Consider the following 17,187-nt stretch of genomic DNA (forward strand, 5'->3'; position numbering starts at 1 on the left):
GCTGTCCCAGAAAGCTGAAGATCAAAGGGCGGTTTGTTTTTTGTGTATAAACAGGAGTTGCTTAAGCGGACTCCAAGGAAACACAGTGACTATGCAGCACTCGTGGAAGCTCTCCAAGCCATGAAAGCCGTCTGTTCCAACATCAACGAGGCCAAGAGACAGATGGAAAAGTTGGAAGTTTTAGAGGAGTGGCAGTCTCATATTGAAGGCTGGGAGGTACAGTCATCGGACTCAACAATTGATCTTAAAATAGTTTTGTTATGTCTTATGCTGTGCGTAGTATTACTGGCATTGGATGGGACTGAATCATAAATGGTCCTTTTTCTAGACAATGGTAGAGGGCTCTAACTATTTCCAAAAAGTGTTGTCATTATTCTTTTTAAATATCTTTCAAGGGGTGGTTAATTGATTTTACTTCAACCTGAAAGCTTTGCAATAGAGCCGATCACAATGGTATATATGATAAACTTTGAAAGCTCAGTGTTTGTGCAGTGTGATAATCCTTTCTCCAGTCTTAACTTCGGTTAGTTGTCCACATCCATAGCCTGAGTCCTGGAGAGAGAAAGATTCCAAACCTGTGCCCTGATATTATTATTTTCAGACTCTAAACTAGGTATTTCATGGTGAATGTTATTCTATTTCATCTCTCTAAATTTGAATTTCTTCATTTCGAAGATGAAGGAACTGGCTGAGACATGATTTTTAAGGTGCACTCGAGATGACAGATTTTATGGTTTCATGATTCACTAAAGAAAGACTTTTTGAAATGACAAAAAAGCCAATGAAGAGTGATATTCAGAATCTGTAATACGTTTGTAACTGTAGTAATTTTGTCCGTTAGTTCATGCAGCTGGAGCTCTGTATTACTTTGTGTGCTTAGTCGCTCAGTTGTGTCTGACTTTTTGTGACCTCATGGACCATAGCCCGCCAGGCTCCTCTGTTCATGGGATTTTCCATGTAAGAATACTGGAGTGGATAACCATTCCTTTCTCCAGGGAATCTTTACTACCCAGGGATCAAACGTGGGTCCCTTGCATTGCAGGTGGGTATTTTACCATCTGAGCCACCAAGGAGAGCCCATATATTACTTTAGCACTATAATAAACTATAAAAAACTGGGCTTTCCTGGTGGTTCAGTGGTAAGAATCTGCCTGCCAATGCAAGAGACATAGGAGATGCAGGTTTGATCCCTGGTTTGGGAAGATCCCCTGGAGAAGGGAATGGCTACCCACTCCAGTATTCTTGCCTCGTGCATTTAGTCACTGGGGTTGCAAAAGAGTTGCACACAACTTACCAACTCAACAACAACAGCAAAAGAATAAACTAAATTTTTTTCTTTTAATTGACTTAATTTAGATGATCAAGAGCTTTCAACTAGGATAATTTCTTATTGTCATAAAGTAAGCAATTGAGATAACATTTTTAAAGTGTAAAAAGATTTAAAATGTTCGCAAACCAATATTATCACCCAAATCCAAGGGGGTTATTTTTATCTTTAGGGCTTTATAATTAACTAATTTGTTTTTTTTCTTCAATTTGTTGGTTTCCATTTAGACCTAACCTATATCCTTTCAGATTTGCAAAGAAACCTCAAACACTGACCCCAGGGAATGCTCCTATTTGTCTATTCTTCACCATGAATCTTTTAAAATGCTAACTGGGATCTGATTTTTCTTCTTCCTTGTCTGTATTCTTTCATTTCAAGTATTCAGGGTCACTCTTATTTCAGCATGAATGCTACTTATTTCAATCAGTTTAAATGGTTGTGTATTTTACAGTTGATTCATGATGATAATTCCTTTCTTAAAAACAATTGTCCTGCTGGGTTGAGAAAAATGGAGGAAAGTTTGCTTTGCCATTCTGTTGTCACTCAAACATTGGAAGAAACACCAAACTTGCTTTAAACTGCAGGATTTGTCAGTGACTTCTGGCAGGACTTTGACCAAAATAAAACCTTCATAAGACTCTTTTCGGTTCTCTCGGGAAATGGAATCTGTCATAATTTTGTTTCTTCTTCCTGTGTATCGTAAAAATTGGGGCCCCTTCAGAAATGAGAGATTCCTTTAAAAGTGTTGCTATTTCTTGCACTGTTCAGGGCTGGTTAACTACTCAAAGGAATAAGGCTGTGTGGTCCATACTATGTCCTTTGTAGCCTCAACAGTGGCTGTCCCAGCCTCACCCTCTTCGGTGGGCTTATAGAACTTAGAGTGCGAGAGACAAATGGAACCGGGGGACAGAGGAAACTGGTGGGAGCAAATCCGATGTGACCACAGTTCCAGGTACAGGGTAGAGAAAATGAGTGTCAGTTCCCAAAAGAGTGGCAAGATGAAGTCTCCTTGAGTCAGATTTGAAAATGATTGCCTAAGACACAGCCATACAGTGATGTGAGAGTTTTAGGACTTTAGAGGGAATGCTGTCTGGAGCAGGACCCAGCCAGTTGGTTGGAAACTTGTAACAAGTCCCTGATTACACACCTCAGTTCACCATGTTGAGAGCATGGGGGAAGCTTTACAGTATTCAGGCCTTGTCCCTTCTGAGAAGTTAAAGAGAAACTGCGATCTGGTGAGACTCCAGAGGCTCAGAAAACAAAGGGACACAGTCATGGAGGATGAATTCAGGCCCTGGTAAGGGAGTCGGAATGCTTAGGGCTTTCTTTGAGTTGCTAAAAGGGATTTTTGCTCAGCTTACAGACAGTTTTATGAGTTCAGAGTGACTTTCATGGGGTTAAGACAAGACCAAGAACAGATGACTGATGGCATGACAGTTACAAAACAGAGGGTTCCTTCAAGAATTTTGGACATTAGGAGCCTTGAGCTAATGTTGAGTAACAGCTAATGTTGGATTATAAAGAAGGCTGAGCACCAAAGAATTGATGCTTTTGAACTACAGGGGTAGAGAAGACTCTTGAGAGTCCCTTGGATAGCAAGGAGATAAAAGCAGTCAATCCTAAAGGAAATCAACCCTGACTGTTCATTGGAAGGACTGATGCTGAAGGTGAAGCACCAATACTTTGGCTATCTGATGCAGAGCCGACTTATTGGGAAAGAGCCCAATGCTGGGCGAGATTGAGGGCAGGAGGAGAAGGGGACGACAGAGGATAAGATGGCTGGAAGGCATCACTGACTTAATGGCCAGGAGTTTGAGCAAACTCTGGGAGAGTGAAGGACAGGGAAGCCTGGCATGCTGCAGTCCATGGGGTCGCAAAGAGTCGGGTACAACTGAACGACTGAACAGCAATGGCAGCAGCTCTCTGAGTCCTTCCAGGAGTTCCTGCCGACCATGCAGACTGTCTTAGAGATGACACTCTTGCTCCAGTAACTAAAATTCTCTTCCGTGGAATCTTAATCTGGTATACCATGGTATGCATTATTTCTGCTTATTTCGGTGAATTATTGTTATATTTCAAGTAGATCCCTTAAATATTCAGGGTCTTATTTCCCCATTCATCAAATGAAGGGCATTAAAATCTCAGGTGTAACTTGTCTCTCCAGTGCTTTGTACCATTAAACTGTCATTACATTCTTTTATGTTGAATTTAAGTAAACAAACAATGGAGATTTATTGTTCTCAAGTTATATGACATAATAAAAAACTTTCGAGCAGATTTGGTTTCCAGTCTGGACTCTAAACTTTAGTTTGTGAATAAAGCACCAGATCTCTTCAACATCCAGTTTGGGTTATTACAGGGGTAAATGAAATAAGTGAAAAGTACTTTGAACACTATAAAATGCTCTACAGATGAGAGAGGTAATATTTTAAAGCTTTGGTTCAGTCGTTAGATTTTACCCTTAAGAAATCCCCTTCATTTGTCTAGGCTATGCAGCTAACTACTGAAAGGGTTATCTTACTTAAGTTATATGGTCTCAAGCAACAGAAATGAAAGGAAATTTAATTTAAAAGATATGGAACAGTTCATGAAGTAAATAGAAGAGCTTCCCTCTCAGGCTCAAAAGGCTGTCTAGTCAGCTGAAGCTCTTTGACAGTCTCATTAGTGCCCTAGCTAGGATGGGTTGGTTGTTGTTCCGTAGCTCAGTTGTGTCTGACTCTTTGCGACCCCATGGACTGCAGGACGCCAGACTTCTCTGTCCTTCACCATCTCCCAGAGTTTGCTCAAACTCGTGTCCATTGAAGCAGTGATGCCATCCAACCACCTCATCCTGTGTTGCCTCCTTTTCTTGCTCTCAGTCTTTCCCAGTATCAGGGATAAGTTCTAATAATTTTTCCATTCTATGTTGCTCCATTCAAGATTCAAGATAAAAATCCAAGATTCAAATAATCTTACTTGGGTAAATTTGCTCAAGGGAGGGCAAGGGCCCTTAATTGTCCATCAGCCGATTTCCTTTTGGGGAAAAAGTGATACTCCGTTGTAGGCAATCTTGGTCTCTTTTAACAGTTTACTGAAGTACTATAACCCCCATTACACAGATTTTAAAAAATGAGGACTATATAGCTTAAATGTTAGTCACTGAGTTGTGTCTGACTCTTTGGACCCCGTGGGCTGTAGCCCACCAGGCTCCTTTGTCCATGGGATTCTCCAGGCAAGAATACTGGAGTGGGTTGCCATGCCCTCCTCCTGGGGGGATTCCGTATCCAGGGATCAAACCCACATGTCTTATGTCTCCTGTATTGGCCGGCAGTTTCTTTACCACTAGCGCCACACGGGAAGCCCAAAATAACATTGGAGGTGGTTTAGTCGCTATCCTGTCTGACTCTTGCGAACCCATAGACGGTGGCCCACCAGGCTCCTCTGTCCATGGGATTCTCCAGGCAAGAATACTGGAGTGGGTTGCTAGTTTCTTCTCCAGGGAGTCTTCCCAACCCAGAGATCAAACTGGGGTCTCCTGCATTACAGGTAGATTCTTTACTGAGTGAGTTATGAGGAAAGCCCCAAAATAACATTATGCAGATTTAAATGAATATTCAGTGATGATGAACCGTAGCATAGGTGTAACTGTGGCCCTGGAACGTATGATTAAACTCCTCTTCTGACCTGGGCTCTGGGAAGCAGTTGGGACTACTGCTCACTGAGAGGTGTCATAGAGCAGGCTCTATACTCACCTTCATCCCCGTGTCAGCAGAGTTGCTGTTCTATGTACTTGAGTGCCTGAGCTCAGGCTTCCAAAGCAGTGTGACTTCAAGTGTTGACGGAACACCACAATGCATCAGAATCTACTGAGTGGTCCGGGACTTACCCAGACGTACTCTCTGTGGGGATAGTGCCAGGGAACCTATAAATGTTAATAGTCCCATCAGGTGTGTCTTCTTAACTCTGAAATTTGAGCACCATTGTCCTAGAAAGTTTGCTCTTTTCTGACGACCTGCCTCGCTTGTTTTATTACCTCCACACTTTTTGCTTTCTAGCTCATTTGTTTGGCATCCTCATTTTGATGGACTCTAGGGCTGATGAGTGTTTCCTGGTGAGCTGATGCTCTTAACCATATCCTATTTCATTTTTGTAGCTTGGCTTCTTTATCCCTAACCCTAGTATCTCTCTTGCCATTTCCAGATAATAAAAAAGAAATTGCACATCATTTTCAAAATATCATAAACCTCATTCATTTCAAAGATAAAGCTGTGAGTTTTTGTTTTTTCTGCTACAGAGAAAGGTAGATTATAGTATTTAAGTGAGAGGAAAATATGACACAACATTAGTCAAAAACAGACATTTATTAAGTGTCTGCTTGCAGATCAGATGAATTTGAAGTGAGAGGAATATTGTGATTACACAAGAGTATATCTACACTTGGCCAAATTTTCCTCAGTATTTATAATACTCTATGTATCTGTGTTTCAAGAATTTTTAATGATTTTTATCCAACATTGTCATGGAGATAATACACAGATTAAATCATAGTAAGTCAAAGGCACAGTGGCCTTTTATTCCCATCTAAAAGATGAATCTGGTATAAAGAGAAGACATTCTTTTTGAATGAGGTTTTTAGACAAATCTGTATGTTTTGACACAGATTCCTTTAAGTCCATAAAGGTTTTCCTAGGAATTATTTAAATTATCATGAAAATATTTCATGTGATGATAGGAGGTTACCATGGTAGAAGATAAGAAAGGTAATACTGTACTAATTCCTAAATTCTGCTGTTAAATATTAAAGACATATCACTTCAGTAATAAAACTGTCTCAATAGGATTTAGTAAAATGTGCATTATGTGTATATTATGAGATAAACTTTGTCTCTTTTGGTGATATGTATATATTGTAAGATACTCTATGAAGCATAACAGGAATTCTAGAAACTGTGGGTGGTTGGGTTTGATGTCCTTACCCCCATAAACTTCATTAATTGATAATTAAGCAGAGGCTTTGAGTCACTTATGGAAAGAAGTGTTGACTTCAAAGAGGTCAATTCATCTTATTCTGATTTTTGATTGGGAGCTGATGGGAATTTATGGTGATGCCTTCAATATAATGCATGTTAGTGAGAGGTTTGAGAGCTTGTTATGATGTCAGTCTGGATTAACTGAATCAAAAAGTCAAAATATTCAAGTATAGGGTAGAGGAGAAAGACCTAGGGGAACTTTAAATGAGATGTAACATGGGGTTACCATAGATGTGCTAATAAAATCTTGTGCTTAGTTGCTTAGTCATGTCCAACTCTGCAGCCTCATGGACTGTAGCCTGCTAAGCTCCTCTGTCCATGGGGATTCTCCAGGCAAAAATACTGGAGTGGGTTGCCATGCCCTCCTCCAGGGGATCTTCCCAACCCAGAGATCAAACTCACCTCTCCTGCATTGCAGGAGGATTCTTTACCATATAAGCCACCAGGGAATGTGTTGTAGGGGACTGGAGAAATAATAATATCACTCCTATATTCTTCACTTGCCAGCTCAGTCCAAATGGTTGTATTCACTTTTGGAGGTGTTCATGTTATGGGAAACCCTGACAAGCTATTGATAAAGAGAAGGTCCAGAGGAGAAATAGGATCTTCCAGGTTTCTGAAGCCAATTCATATCATCAAAAGGCAATGGTATATCAGAACCCAGAAGGCAGAAGGAATATCTTAGCTATGTTCAGATTTTGGAGGACGTTTCATGATGAAAGGGGCTTCCCAGATGCCGCCAGTGGTAAAGAATCTATGTGCCATTGCAGGAGACACAAGATTCATGGATTCAGTCCCTGGATCAGGAAGATCCCCTGGAGTAGGAAGTGACAACCTATTCGAGTATTCTTGCCTGGAGAATCCCATGGAAGGAGGAGCCTGGCGGGCTAGAGTCCATAGGGTTGCAAAGAGTCAGACACAGCTGAACGACTAACTATTTCACTTTCAACACATTTCAGCCCAGTGCTTACGAACTCCCCTGAAATTCAGCTCACTGAGATCCTTTCTGATTATGTTTGGCTTTCCAAATAAGTTACATTTACAAAGAGAGATTGTGTTGGCCTTACTCATGGGACCATTCAGAGTGTATGTCAGTTATCATCACAAGTAATAGATCCATTTTCTATTTTGCACATTGGTCCCATGAGTTCTTCAGTGCTTGGACAATATCTCCCCTGAGGCTGTGTAAGAGGATGGATTATAGTTAGCTCAAATTCACATTAAATTTTCCTTATATTTATTAATAAAGATAATCACCATAAACAAGTCAGAAAATGTATTGTTAGTATTTCATTCATTTAGGAATACATCTATAAATAAATACATACATATTTAACATGGGAAACTATTGGAAGACTGGTTAATATGCAAATTAGTATAATACTTAGAGTAACCCTTTAATAATGTAACAGATTATCTTCCTGCCTTGGCACTTATGGACTACTGTATGGAATAATCTAAAGTGAAATGTTTTGTACCATTTATAAAATTGCTATTGATAAAGCCACTTTTCATAATGTTATTTAGGTCCCATGTACAAGAATCAATGTGATGTTTCCTTTTTTACATTTTAAATGCCATTCTAATTTTTTTTCCTAAAGGAGAGATGTATTCACTATAAATTAGAAGTCGTTGCCACTGCAATTGAGATTGATGTTTACATTTGATGACAGTTTTTGCTTAATTATCACATGGCAAAATATATGAAATTGTGTGAATGTTTGACAGATCTCCATTTCTATCCATTTCTACCCTTATGACGAAGGGAGAGAGGGAAGTATTTCAAATGTAAAATGTGTTTGTAATATAGATATCCAGACTAATGCGGTGACACTGTCTTAATTAACTTCTCTTTTGGGAAGTTTCTTATTATGGTTATATGAGTTATTTTAATTTAAAAATTTAATATTAATCAGAAAAATATTCATTGTTAATATGCAAATATGAAATTAATATTGATGTTCTCAGTTTTAAATATCAAAAAAGACCAGACATATTTAAAACTGAAGTATTCTTAAGAGCACACTTAACAGAGTTCTACTGAAAAGCTCCCCCCCTTTTGTTTTGTTCCAGCTGAGTGACTCAACAAGTTAGTTATGCTAGTTTAGTTTGTAGAAACAAATAGACTATAACACTTATGACCTGCTAAGTCGCTTCAGTCATGTCCAACTCTTTGTGACCTCTTGGACTATAGCCCACTGGGCTCCTCTGTCCATGGCATTCTCCAGGCAGTAATACTGGAGTGGGTTGCCATGTCCTCCACCATGGGACCTTCTTGACCCAGGGATTGGACCAGTGTCTGCTGTGGCTCCTACATCACAGGTAGACTCTTTATTACTGAGACACTGGGGAAGGCCAATGGCTCAAAATAGACATTTCTGATCAGTTCACATGACACTCATGTGTGGATTCTGCCCAGTGGGCAGTTTCCTTTTGTTGATGGTTCAGGGGCCCAGGCCCCTTCTCTCTTGTGCTTCCTCCTCTCATCCTCCCATGATTAGCACTTGTGTTAAGAATCAGTTTTGTTGCTGATCATATGACCTTCACTGGCACTCAGTAAGGGTTTATTCAATGAATGAGCGTGCCAGTGCATCTTTTAATAACTGTGGTGAAAGGTTTTATGGAAGGTTGCTCTCTTTAAATAGATTTTTTTCCTTTTATTTTTTCTTTTATCTTCCTCTCCATCCTAGAAGTGGAGACAGTTGGTCTTCTGTATTCCGGGTTCTGCATCCAGAGTTCAGTTCAGTTCAGTTCAGTCGCTCAGTTGTGTCCAACCCTTTGCGACCCCATGAATCACAGCACGCCAGGCCTCTCTGTCCATCACCAACTCCCGGAGTTCACTCAAACTCACGTCCATCAAGTCGGTGATGCCATCCAGCCATCTCATCCTCTGTCATCCCCTTCTCCTCCTGCCCCCAATCCCTCCCAGCATCAGAGTTTTTTCCAATGAATCAACACTTCGCATGAGGTGGCCAAAGTACTGGAGTTGCAGCTTTAGCATCATTCCTTCCAAAGAAATCCCAGGGCTGATCTCCTTTAGAATAGACTGGTTGGATCTCCTTGCAGTCCAAGGGACTCTCAAGAGTCTTCTCCAACACCGCAGTTCAAAAGCATCAATTCTTTGGTGCTTAGCTTTCTTCACAGTCCAACTCTCACATCCATACATGACTACTGGGAAAACCATAGCCTTGACTAGATGGACCTTTGTTGGCAAAGTAATGTCTCTGCTTTTGAATATGCTGTCTGGGTTGGTCATAACTTTCCTTCCAAGGAGTAAGCATCTTTTAATTTCAGGCAACTTCAGATTGAAACTATTTGGGGGAAAAAATTCCAGAAAGTTTCATAAAACAAAACTTGTACCAGCAACTATTAGATAGTATTTACATTGTATTTATGACTATTTACGTGACATTTTGGCCACCTGATGCGAAGACCCTGATGCTGGGAAAGATTGAATGCTGGAGGAGAAGGGGATGACAGAGAATGAGATGGTTGGGTGGCGTCTCTGACTCAATGGACATGAGTTTGAGTAAACTCTGGGGGTTGGTGATGGACAGGGAGGCCTGGCTGCTGGCTGCTGCGGTCCATGGGGTCACAAAGAGTCAGACACTGAGCAACTGAACTGAGCTGAACTGATGTAACATTTACATTGTGTTGGCTCCCCTAGTGGCTCAGATGGTAAAGAATCTGCCTGCAATGACTTGGATTCGATCGCTGGATGGGGAAGATCCCCTGGAGAAGGGAATGGCTATCCACTCCAGTATTCTTGCCTGGAGAATCAATGGACAGAAGAACCTGGTGGGCTACAGTCTGCAGGGTTGCAAAGAGTCTGATTCGACTGAGTGACTAACAGTTTCACTTTACCTTGTATTAGATTTCAGATGCAATCTTGAGATTAACACGTACAGAGGGAGGTGTGTAGCTTATATCCAAATACTATGCCATTTTATTTATGCCTCTTGAGCATCCTCAGATTTTGATATCTTTGGGGGTCTTGGAACCATTCCCCCATGGATATGGAGGAACAATTTTATATAAATTAAGACCTCCAAAAATTGACAATTACATGTACTTTGCCATTTGTTCATGGAGCTATTTTCCCAGACCAAGGAAAGAGAGGAGGAGGAGGAAAATGAATATTAGGAACATTCATGTCATGAGTTAGTTTGAAATCATCTCCTATTTTTAGAGAACAAAGATAACATTCATTATATATGCTGTGTATGCACACATATGTAAAATAACTAAAGAAGACATGGACTCTCTTAAGAGGAGCTGTACTTACTGATACTCACCTGGAGGAGACTGGGTGGGAAGGAGACCTAAGCTCAGTATATTAATACTTAAACTATTTGAACTTTTATCCTGTTTGTATATTGCATCTTGAAATAAAAACAGGAGGAAAAAGACTTACTGCGTGAAAGTTTCTGTTAAGTAATCAGACATTATTTTCTCCATTTTTCCTGATTTAGGGGTCCAACATTACTGATACCTGTACAGAAATGCTAATGTGTGGAGTCTTACTGAAAATTTCTTCTGGAAATATTCAAGAGCGGGTATTTTTTCTTTTTGATAACCTTTTGGTGTATTGCAAAAGAAAACACAGGTAAGAATGTAGACAGGTAATATTTTAAAAGCTGTTTATCCACTTCACAGATTCACCATTGTCTCTGTGCCCCCATGACCTCATCAGTAAACTTCCATGTATTCTCAGCCCCTTCTCCTTGCTACTTCAAGAAAGAGAACAGATTAGGATTAGAGCCAGGAAATAATTAAATTATTGTCTCTCTATCTTAATGAGCTTTTTAAAAAATTCCTTTTTACACCTGTGAAAATGAACCTATTTATTTCTTGTAGTATACTCTTCTCAAGATTTTGTGTTTAGCAGCAAGATTGGGATTAGTAGATGTGGGTTTCAGGAAAATCTAGACGAGGCTGTTAATTCTACCTGTATGAAGCTCTTTAAAAATTAAAAGGTCATATGGACACCAAGAGGGGAAAGGGGTAGTGAGATGGATTGGGAAATTGGAATTGATATATATACACTATTGATACTATGTATAAAATAAATAATGAAACTGACTGTTTAGCATGGGGAACTCTGCTCAATGCTCTGTGGCGACCTAAATGGGAAGGAAATCCAAAATGAGGGGATATATGTATACATTTAATTGACACACTTGGTTGTACAGTAGAAACTAACACAACATTATAAAACAGCTATACTCCAAGAAAAATTGAAAAAAAAAAACGCTCATTCTCTGCCAGGCATAATCTCAAAGAATCACATGAATTAATTATATAATATTCCCAATAAATTTATAAAATAGGTATTTTCACTATCATCGTTTTGTGGAGAAAAATATTGAGTCACAGAGAGGTTAAGTAACTTTCCCATACATAATAGTTACAGAAATGAATTTTGGACCCATTCAGTTCTAATTCAAAGCCAACCTTTATTGCAGATTGTGATAAAATGTGTGTGCCTCATGAAAGATGACAAAAAATAAAAGGGGAACACTTAAAGGGATGAATAAAAAAAAACATAAGGTAATTCAAGTTGTTTAGGTGCAATTATTTTTTCCCCAACTTTAGTCAGGTATTATTGACAAAGTTATAAGATATTTAAAGTGTACAATGTGATGATTTAAAATAATACACATTGTGAAAGGATTCTCCCACTAAATTAACACATCCATCTAGGTTTGATTATTAAAGACATCTGTTTGAGAATGAGATCTTTTTTTTTTTAATTAGAGTTGTTCTCATCCTTATATATATGACTGCCCTCAAGGTCAGAGCTTTTGCAAAATTAACTGTACAAATGATGTTACCATTCATGGTCTCATGGCTGTAACTGTTAAACAAATTAAATGATAGGGAAAGTTTTATAAAATCAAAATCCTGCTGCTTGGCCAATAGCCATAATGTATGTATAACATGGACCAAATACATATAAATGCAGAGGAGAGGAGGGGAGGGAGCTCTGCATTAATGCACTTGACAACTTAACTTTTGCTTAGTGTATATATGTAACATGATACATTAATAATTTCAGTATATGTTATGAAATATATATTAATAATTTTAGTGTATTCAGTTGTTAGCAGACTTTTGTCAACAAGTCAAATTAAGTAGTTCAGGTCAATTGAAGTCTCTTGGATGACTCAATGTTGCTTAATCTTCTTGAATTATTTCTTAAAATCTTTCTTCTTTAATATACTTTAAAAGCAATCTCCCCTGAGTGTTCAGTGATTCAAGTATAAATATATCCATAACTGCCTAATTCATTATTACAAAAGCTCGTCTGGACCTGGATTTTTTTTTTTTTTTTTAACTTTGTGTTGCTCAGTTTTTAAGATCAAAGGCTGGTACTAGTATACTATACACAAAATTTTGAAATGTTTTAGACTATTTTATAAATAAATAGGATCCTTATGAAGGATTATAGGTGTATTTGAGAGACTTATTCTTCACATGTACACTTATCATATTACAACAATATGGGAAAAATATTTTAGAGCTAGTTAATACTTAATAACCTTCAGTACAGTCCAGGTCTCTTTGAAGAGGATCATAAGTATTAACTGAAATTTACCAAGAATTGAGAAAAAATTACCAGCTTGTTACTGAAAATTGAGAAATGAAGTGAAATTGTGAAAGAAATCAAGTGAAATTGTGAATAACCAACTTTTAGTGTCTGTCAAAGTTTGATCGGGGATCTTTGATGTCATATATTGAGCAAAAGCATGTCTTCACCCTCTCACCTGTGTGTTGTCCTTGGCTCAGGGCTTCAGTGTCTCGGTTCAGTTCAGTTCAGTCGCTCAGTCGTGTCCGACTCTTTGCAACCCCATGAATCGCAGCACGTCAGGCCTCCCTGTCCATCACCAACTCCTGGAGTTCACTCACACTCACATCCATCGAGTCAGTGATGCCATGCAGCCATCTCATCCTCTGTTGTCCCCTTCTCCTCCTGCCCCCAATCCCTCCCAGCATCAGAATCTTTTCTAATGAATCAACTCTTCGCATGAGGTGGCCAAAGTACTGGAGTTTCAGCTTTAGCATCATTCCTTCCAAAGAACACCCAGGACTGATCTCCTTTAGAATAGACTGGTTGGATCTCCTTGCAGTCCAAGGGACTGTCAAGAGTCTTCTCCAACACCGCAGTTCAAAAGCATCAATTCTTCGGTGCTTAGCTTTCTTCGCAGTCCAATTCTCACATCCATACATGACTACTGGAAAAACCATAGCCTTGACTAGATGAACCTTTGTTGACAAAGTAATGTCTCTGCTTTTGAATATGCTGTCTAGGTTGATCATAACATTTCTTCCAAGGAGTAAGCGTCTTTTAATTTCATGGCTGCAGTCACCATCTGCAGTGATTTTGGAGCCCCCAAAAATAAAGTCTGACACTGTTTCCTCTGTTTCCCCATCTATTTCCCATGAAGTGATGGGACCAGATGCCATGATCTTCGTTTTCTGAATGTTGAGCTTTAAGCCAACTTTTTCACTCTCCTCTTTCACTTTCATCAAGAGGCTTTTGAGTTCCTCTTCACTTTCTGCCATAAGGGTGGTGTCATCTGCATATCTGCACCATCTTATAGAACAACCTGAACTGTTATGAATGGGAGGACACAAGTAAAAAAACACCAAGAGCTTAATGTTTGATATTGTTGATGGAACTAGCATCTCTTTTTCAAAGAGTGGCTTAAATTATCTTGCTTTAACAAGGTTTTGCCTTAAGTTTAGTAACCACATTTTTTTTTGTGTGTGTATGATTTTCTTCTTTTGTTGTAAGACGGTTGAAAAATAGCAAAGCATCTACTGATGGACATCGGTACCTTTTTCGTGGCCGGATCAATACAGAGGTGATGGAAGTGGAGAATGTGGATGATGGCACAGGTAAATGATTGGTAAATTTAAAATGGAATGCCAATAATAAATTCCCTTGTAAATAGACTTTCACTTCAGTAATTCATCTGCAGTGAATTTGAGCTTAGAAATACTTTGTTAGGCAGAATGGTTGGAGGAGGAAGGGAAGATAAGGGAGAGGAGGACTCTTTTAAACTGGAAAAATTATCTTCTCTTCAAGCATGTTAGTTTGTTGTTGTTCAGTTGCTAAGGTGTGTCTGACTCTTCGCGATCCCATGGACTGCACGCATGCCAGGCTCCTCTGTCTTCCACTATCTCCTGGAGTTAGCTTAAATTCATGTCTGTCGAGTCGATGATGCTATCTAACCATATCATCCTCTGCTGCCCCTTTCTCCTTTTGCCTTCCATCTTTTGCTAAGTCATGTCCAACTCGTGTGACCCCACAGACTGCCCAACAGGCTCTGTCCATGAGACTTCCTAGGCACTAATACTGAGACCCAGAGATCGAACCATGTCTTCTGCATTGGCAGGTGACTTCTTTACTGCTGAGCCACCAGGGAAGCCCAAACCATGTTAAACACTACCATTAAACGCAGAGATACAAAAGTAGCTGGGAGTGTCATAAACTAGTAGTTGTGTCCATAATGTATATAGCAGTTTGATCATGATGCTATTAAAACTTCCAGCTTAAGAGCTGTCATAGGAAAGCATTGAACCTCCTGGAATTAATTTTCATTGGTACAGGCTTGGAAAGCCATTCAAAAAGTAATGCCAGATCTTTTATATTCTTTCTTGACAACTAGTTTATTTGTGTAGTTGGCCAGAGGCCAAGAATGTTTGACTTCTAGAAAATATGGTCTGTAGTGCAGTGTTGGGCAAACCATAGATTGCAGTACAGTAATCAGATTTGAATTGAATAAGATGGAAATTCTTAAATTATTCATTAAAACTGAATGAAATGAAAAATGAAATGAAATGTTAGTTGCTCAATTGTGTCTGACTCTTTGCAACCCCATGAATAGGGGATCTTGCTGACCCAGGGACTGAACTTGGGTCTCCCACATTACAGGCAGATTCTTTACCATCTGAGGTCACAGGGGTCCCCTAAAATTGAATAGATTTTTTTTAAAGTTCAACTGTTAATCTGAATTAGGGATGTTCCATTTTTCAGGTCTGACTGCATTTAGTATATAAAAGTTTCACTTTTAAAAATTTTATGTTCTTCAATACACACGTATAAAGATATTTTGAAGAATTGAGTGGTTTTGGAACTTTTTTGATATGAATGGTTTTGTTGCTCTAATATGTATTACATTTGTTCATTCACTTTACCTATTAATTTTCAGCTGACTTCCATAGCAGTGGACACATTGTTGTTAATGGATGGAAGATACATAACACGGCCAAAAATAAATGGTTTGTGTGTATGGCAAAAACACCTGAAGAGAAACATGAATGGTTTGAAGCTATTTTGAAAGAACGAGAACGGCGGAAAGGTGTGTATATGGATTGAGCGTTAGAATACTTTGTGAAGATTCAAATTTAACAAGAAAGCAGAAAATGGGCAAAAGTTATGAGGAAGTAGATGGTGTTTGATGTTCACTTACATTAACTAGGTGATGTTCAGTTCAGTTCAGTCTCTCAGTTGTGTCCGACTCTTTGTGACCCCATGAATCACAGCATGCCGGGCCTCCCTGTCCATCACCAACTCCTGGAGTTCACTCAGACTCACATCCATTGAGTCTGTGATGCCATGCAGCCATCTCATCCTCTGTTGTCCCCTTCTCCTCCTGCCCCCAATCCCTCCCAGCATCAGAATCTTTTCCAATGAGTCAACTCTTTGCATGAGATGGCCAAAGTACTAGAGTCTCAGCTTTAGCATCATTCTTTCCAAAGAAATCCCAGGGCTGATCTCCTTCAGAATGGACTGGCTGGATCTCCTTGCAGTCCAAGGGACTCTCAAGAGTCTTCTCCAACAACACAGTTCAAAAGCATCAATTCTTCGGTGCTCAGCCTTCTTCACAGTCCAACTCTCACATCCATACATGACTACTGGGAAAACCATAGCCTTGATTAGATGAACCTTTGTTGGCAAAGTAATGTCTCTGCTTTTGAATATGCTGTCTGGGTTGGTCATAACTTTCCTTCCAAGGAGTAAGCGTCTTTTAATTTCATGGCTGCAGTCACCATCTGCAGTGATTTTGGAGCTAAAAACATAAAGTCTGACACTGTTTCCACTGTTTCCCCATCTATTTCCCAAGAAGTGATGGGACCAGATGCCATGATCTTCATTTTCTGAATGTTGAGCTTTAAGCCAACTTTTTCACTCTCCACTTTCACTTTCATCAAGAGGCTTTTTAGTTCCTCTTCACTTTCTGCCATAAGGGTGGTGTCATCTGCATATCTGAGGTTATTGATATTTCTCCCGGCAATCTTGATTTCAGCTTGTGCTTCTTCCAGCCCAGCATTTCTCATGATGTACTCTGCATATAAGTTAAATAAGCAGGGTGACAATATACAGCCTTGACATACTCCTTTACGTTTTGAATGTTTCCAATGTTGTTACTGAAATCAAGTAAAAGAAAACCTTATATAGTTAGCAAAATAATTAGATTGTGGCTAGAAGTGTGTTTTAAACAGTGTCTTAATTCTATTGAGACTGCTATAACAGAATACCCTCCACTGGATGGCTTATGAACAACAGAAGTTTATTTCTCACAGTTCTGAAGGCTTGGAAGACTAAGACTCAGTATATGATGAGAGCTGTTTCCTGGTTTGTGGATGACCATTTTCTCTTTGTCGTCACCTAGCAGAAGGCATGAAAGAGCTCTCTTATATCTCCTTAAAAGGGCACTAATCTCATTCATGAGGACTCCACCCTCATGAACTAATTACCCCAAAGGTCAATCTCCTAATGCATTGGGAACTAGGTTTCAACATATGAATTTTGGGGGCATGCATGCTTAGTTGTTCAGTTGT

At 39.3% G+C, this 17,187-nt stretch overlaps 1 protein-coding gene across 1 annotated transcript in view; it reads left to right on the forward strand.

Annotated features, from left to right (window-relative positions):
- The window catches only part of PREX2 (phosphatidylinositol-3,4,5-trisphosphate dependent Rac exchange factor 2), a 305,433-nt gene that overhangs the window by 91,299 nt on the left and 196,947 nt on the right, over positions 1 to 17,187 (forward strand). The window contains exons 6-9 of the mRNA XM_040261348.1: positions 55 to 216; positions 10,809 to 10,942; positions 14,135 to 14,238; positions 15,555 to 15,704. Of these exons, the coding sequence (XP_040117282.1) occupies positions 55 to 216; positions 10,809 to 10,942; positions 14,135 to 14,238; positions 15,555 to 15,704 (550 nt within the window). The remainder of the gene's footprint in view (positions 1 to 54; positions 217 to 10,808; positions 10,943 to 14,134; positions 14,239 to 15,554; positions 15,705 to 17,187) is intronic.

This window comes from Oryx dammah, unplaced genomic scaffold, assembly GCF_014754425.2.
Source record: "Oryx dammah isolate SB20612 unplaced genomic scaffold, SCBI_Odam_1.1 HiC_scaffold_19, whole genome shotgun sequence".
Lineage (NCBI taxonomy): Eukaryota > Metazoa > Chordata > Mammalia > Artiodactyla > Bovidae > Oryx > Oryx dammah.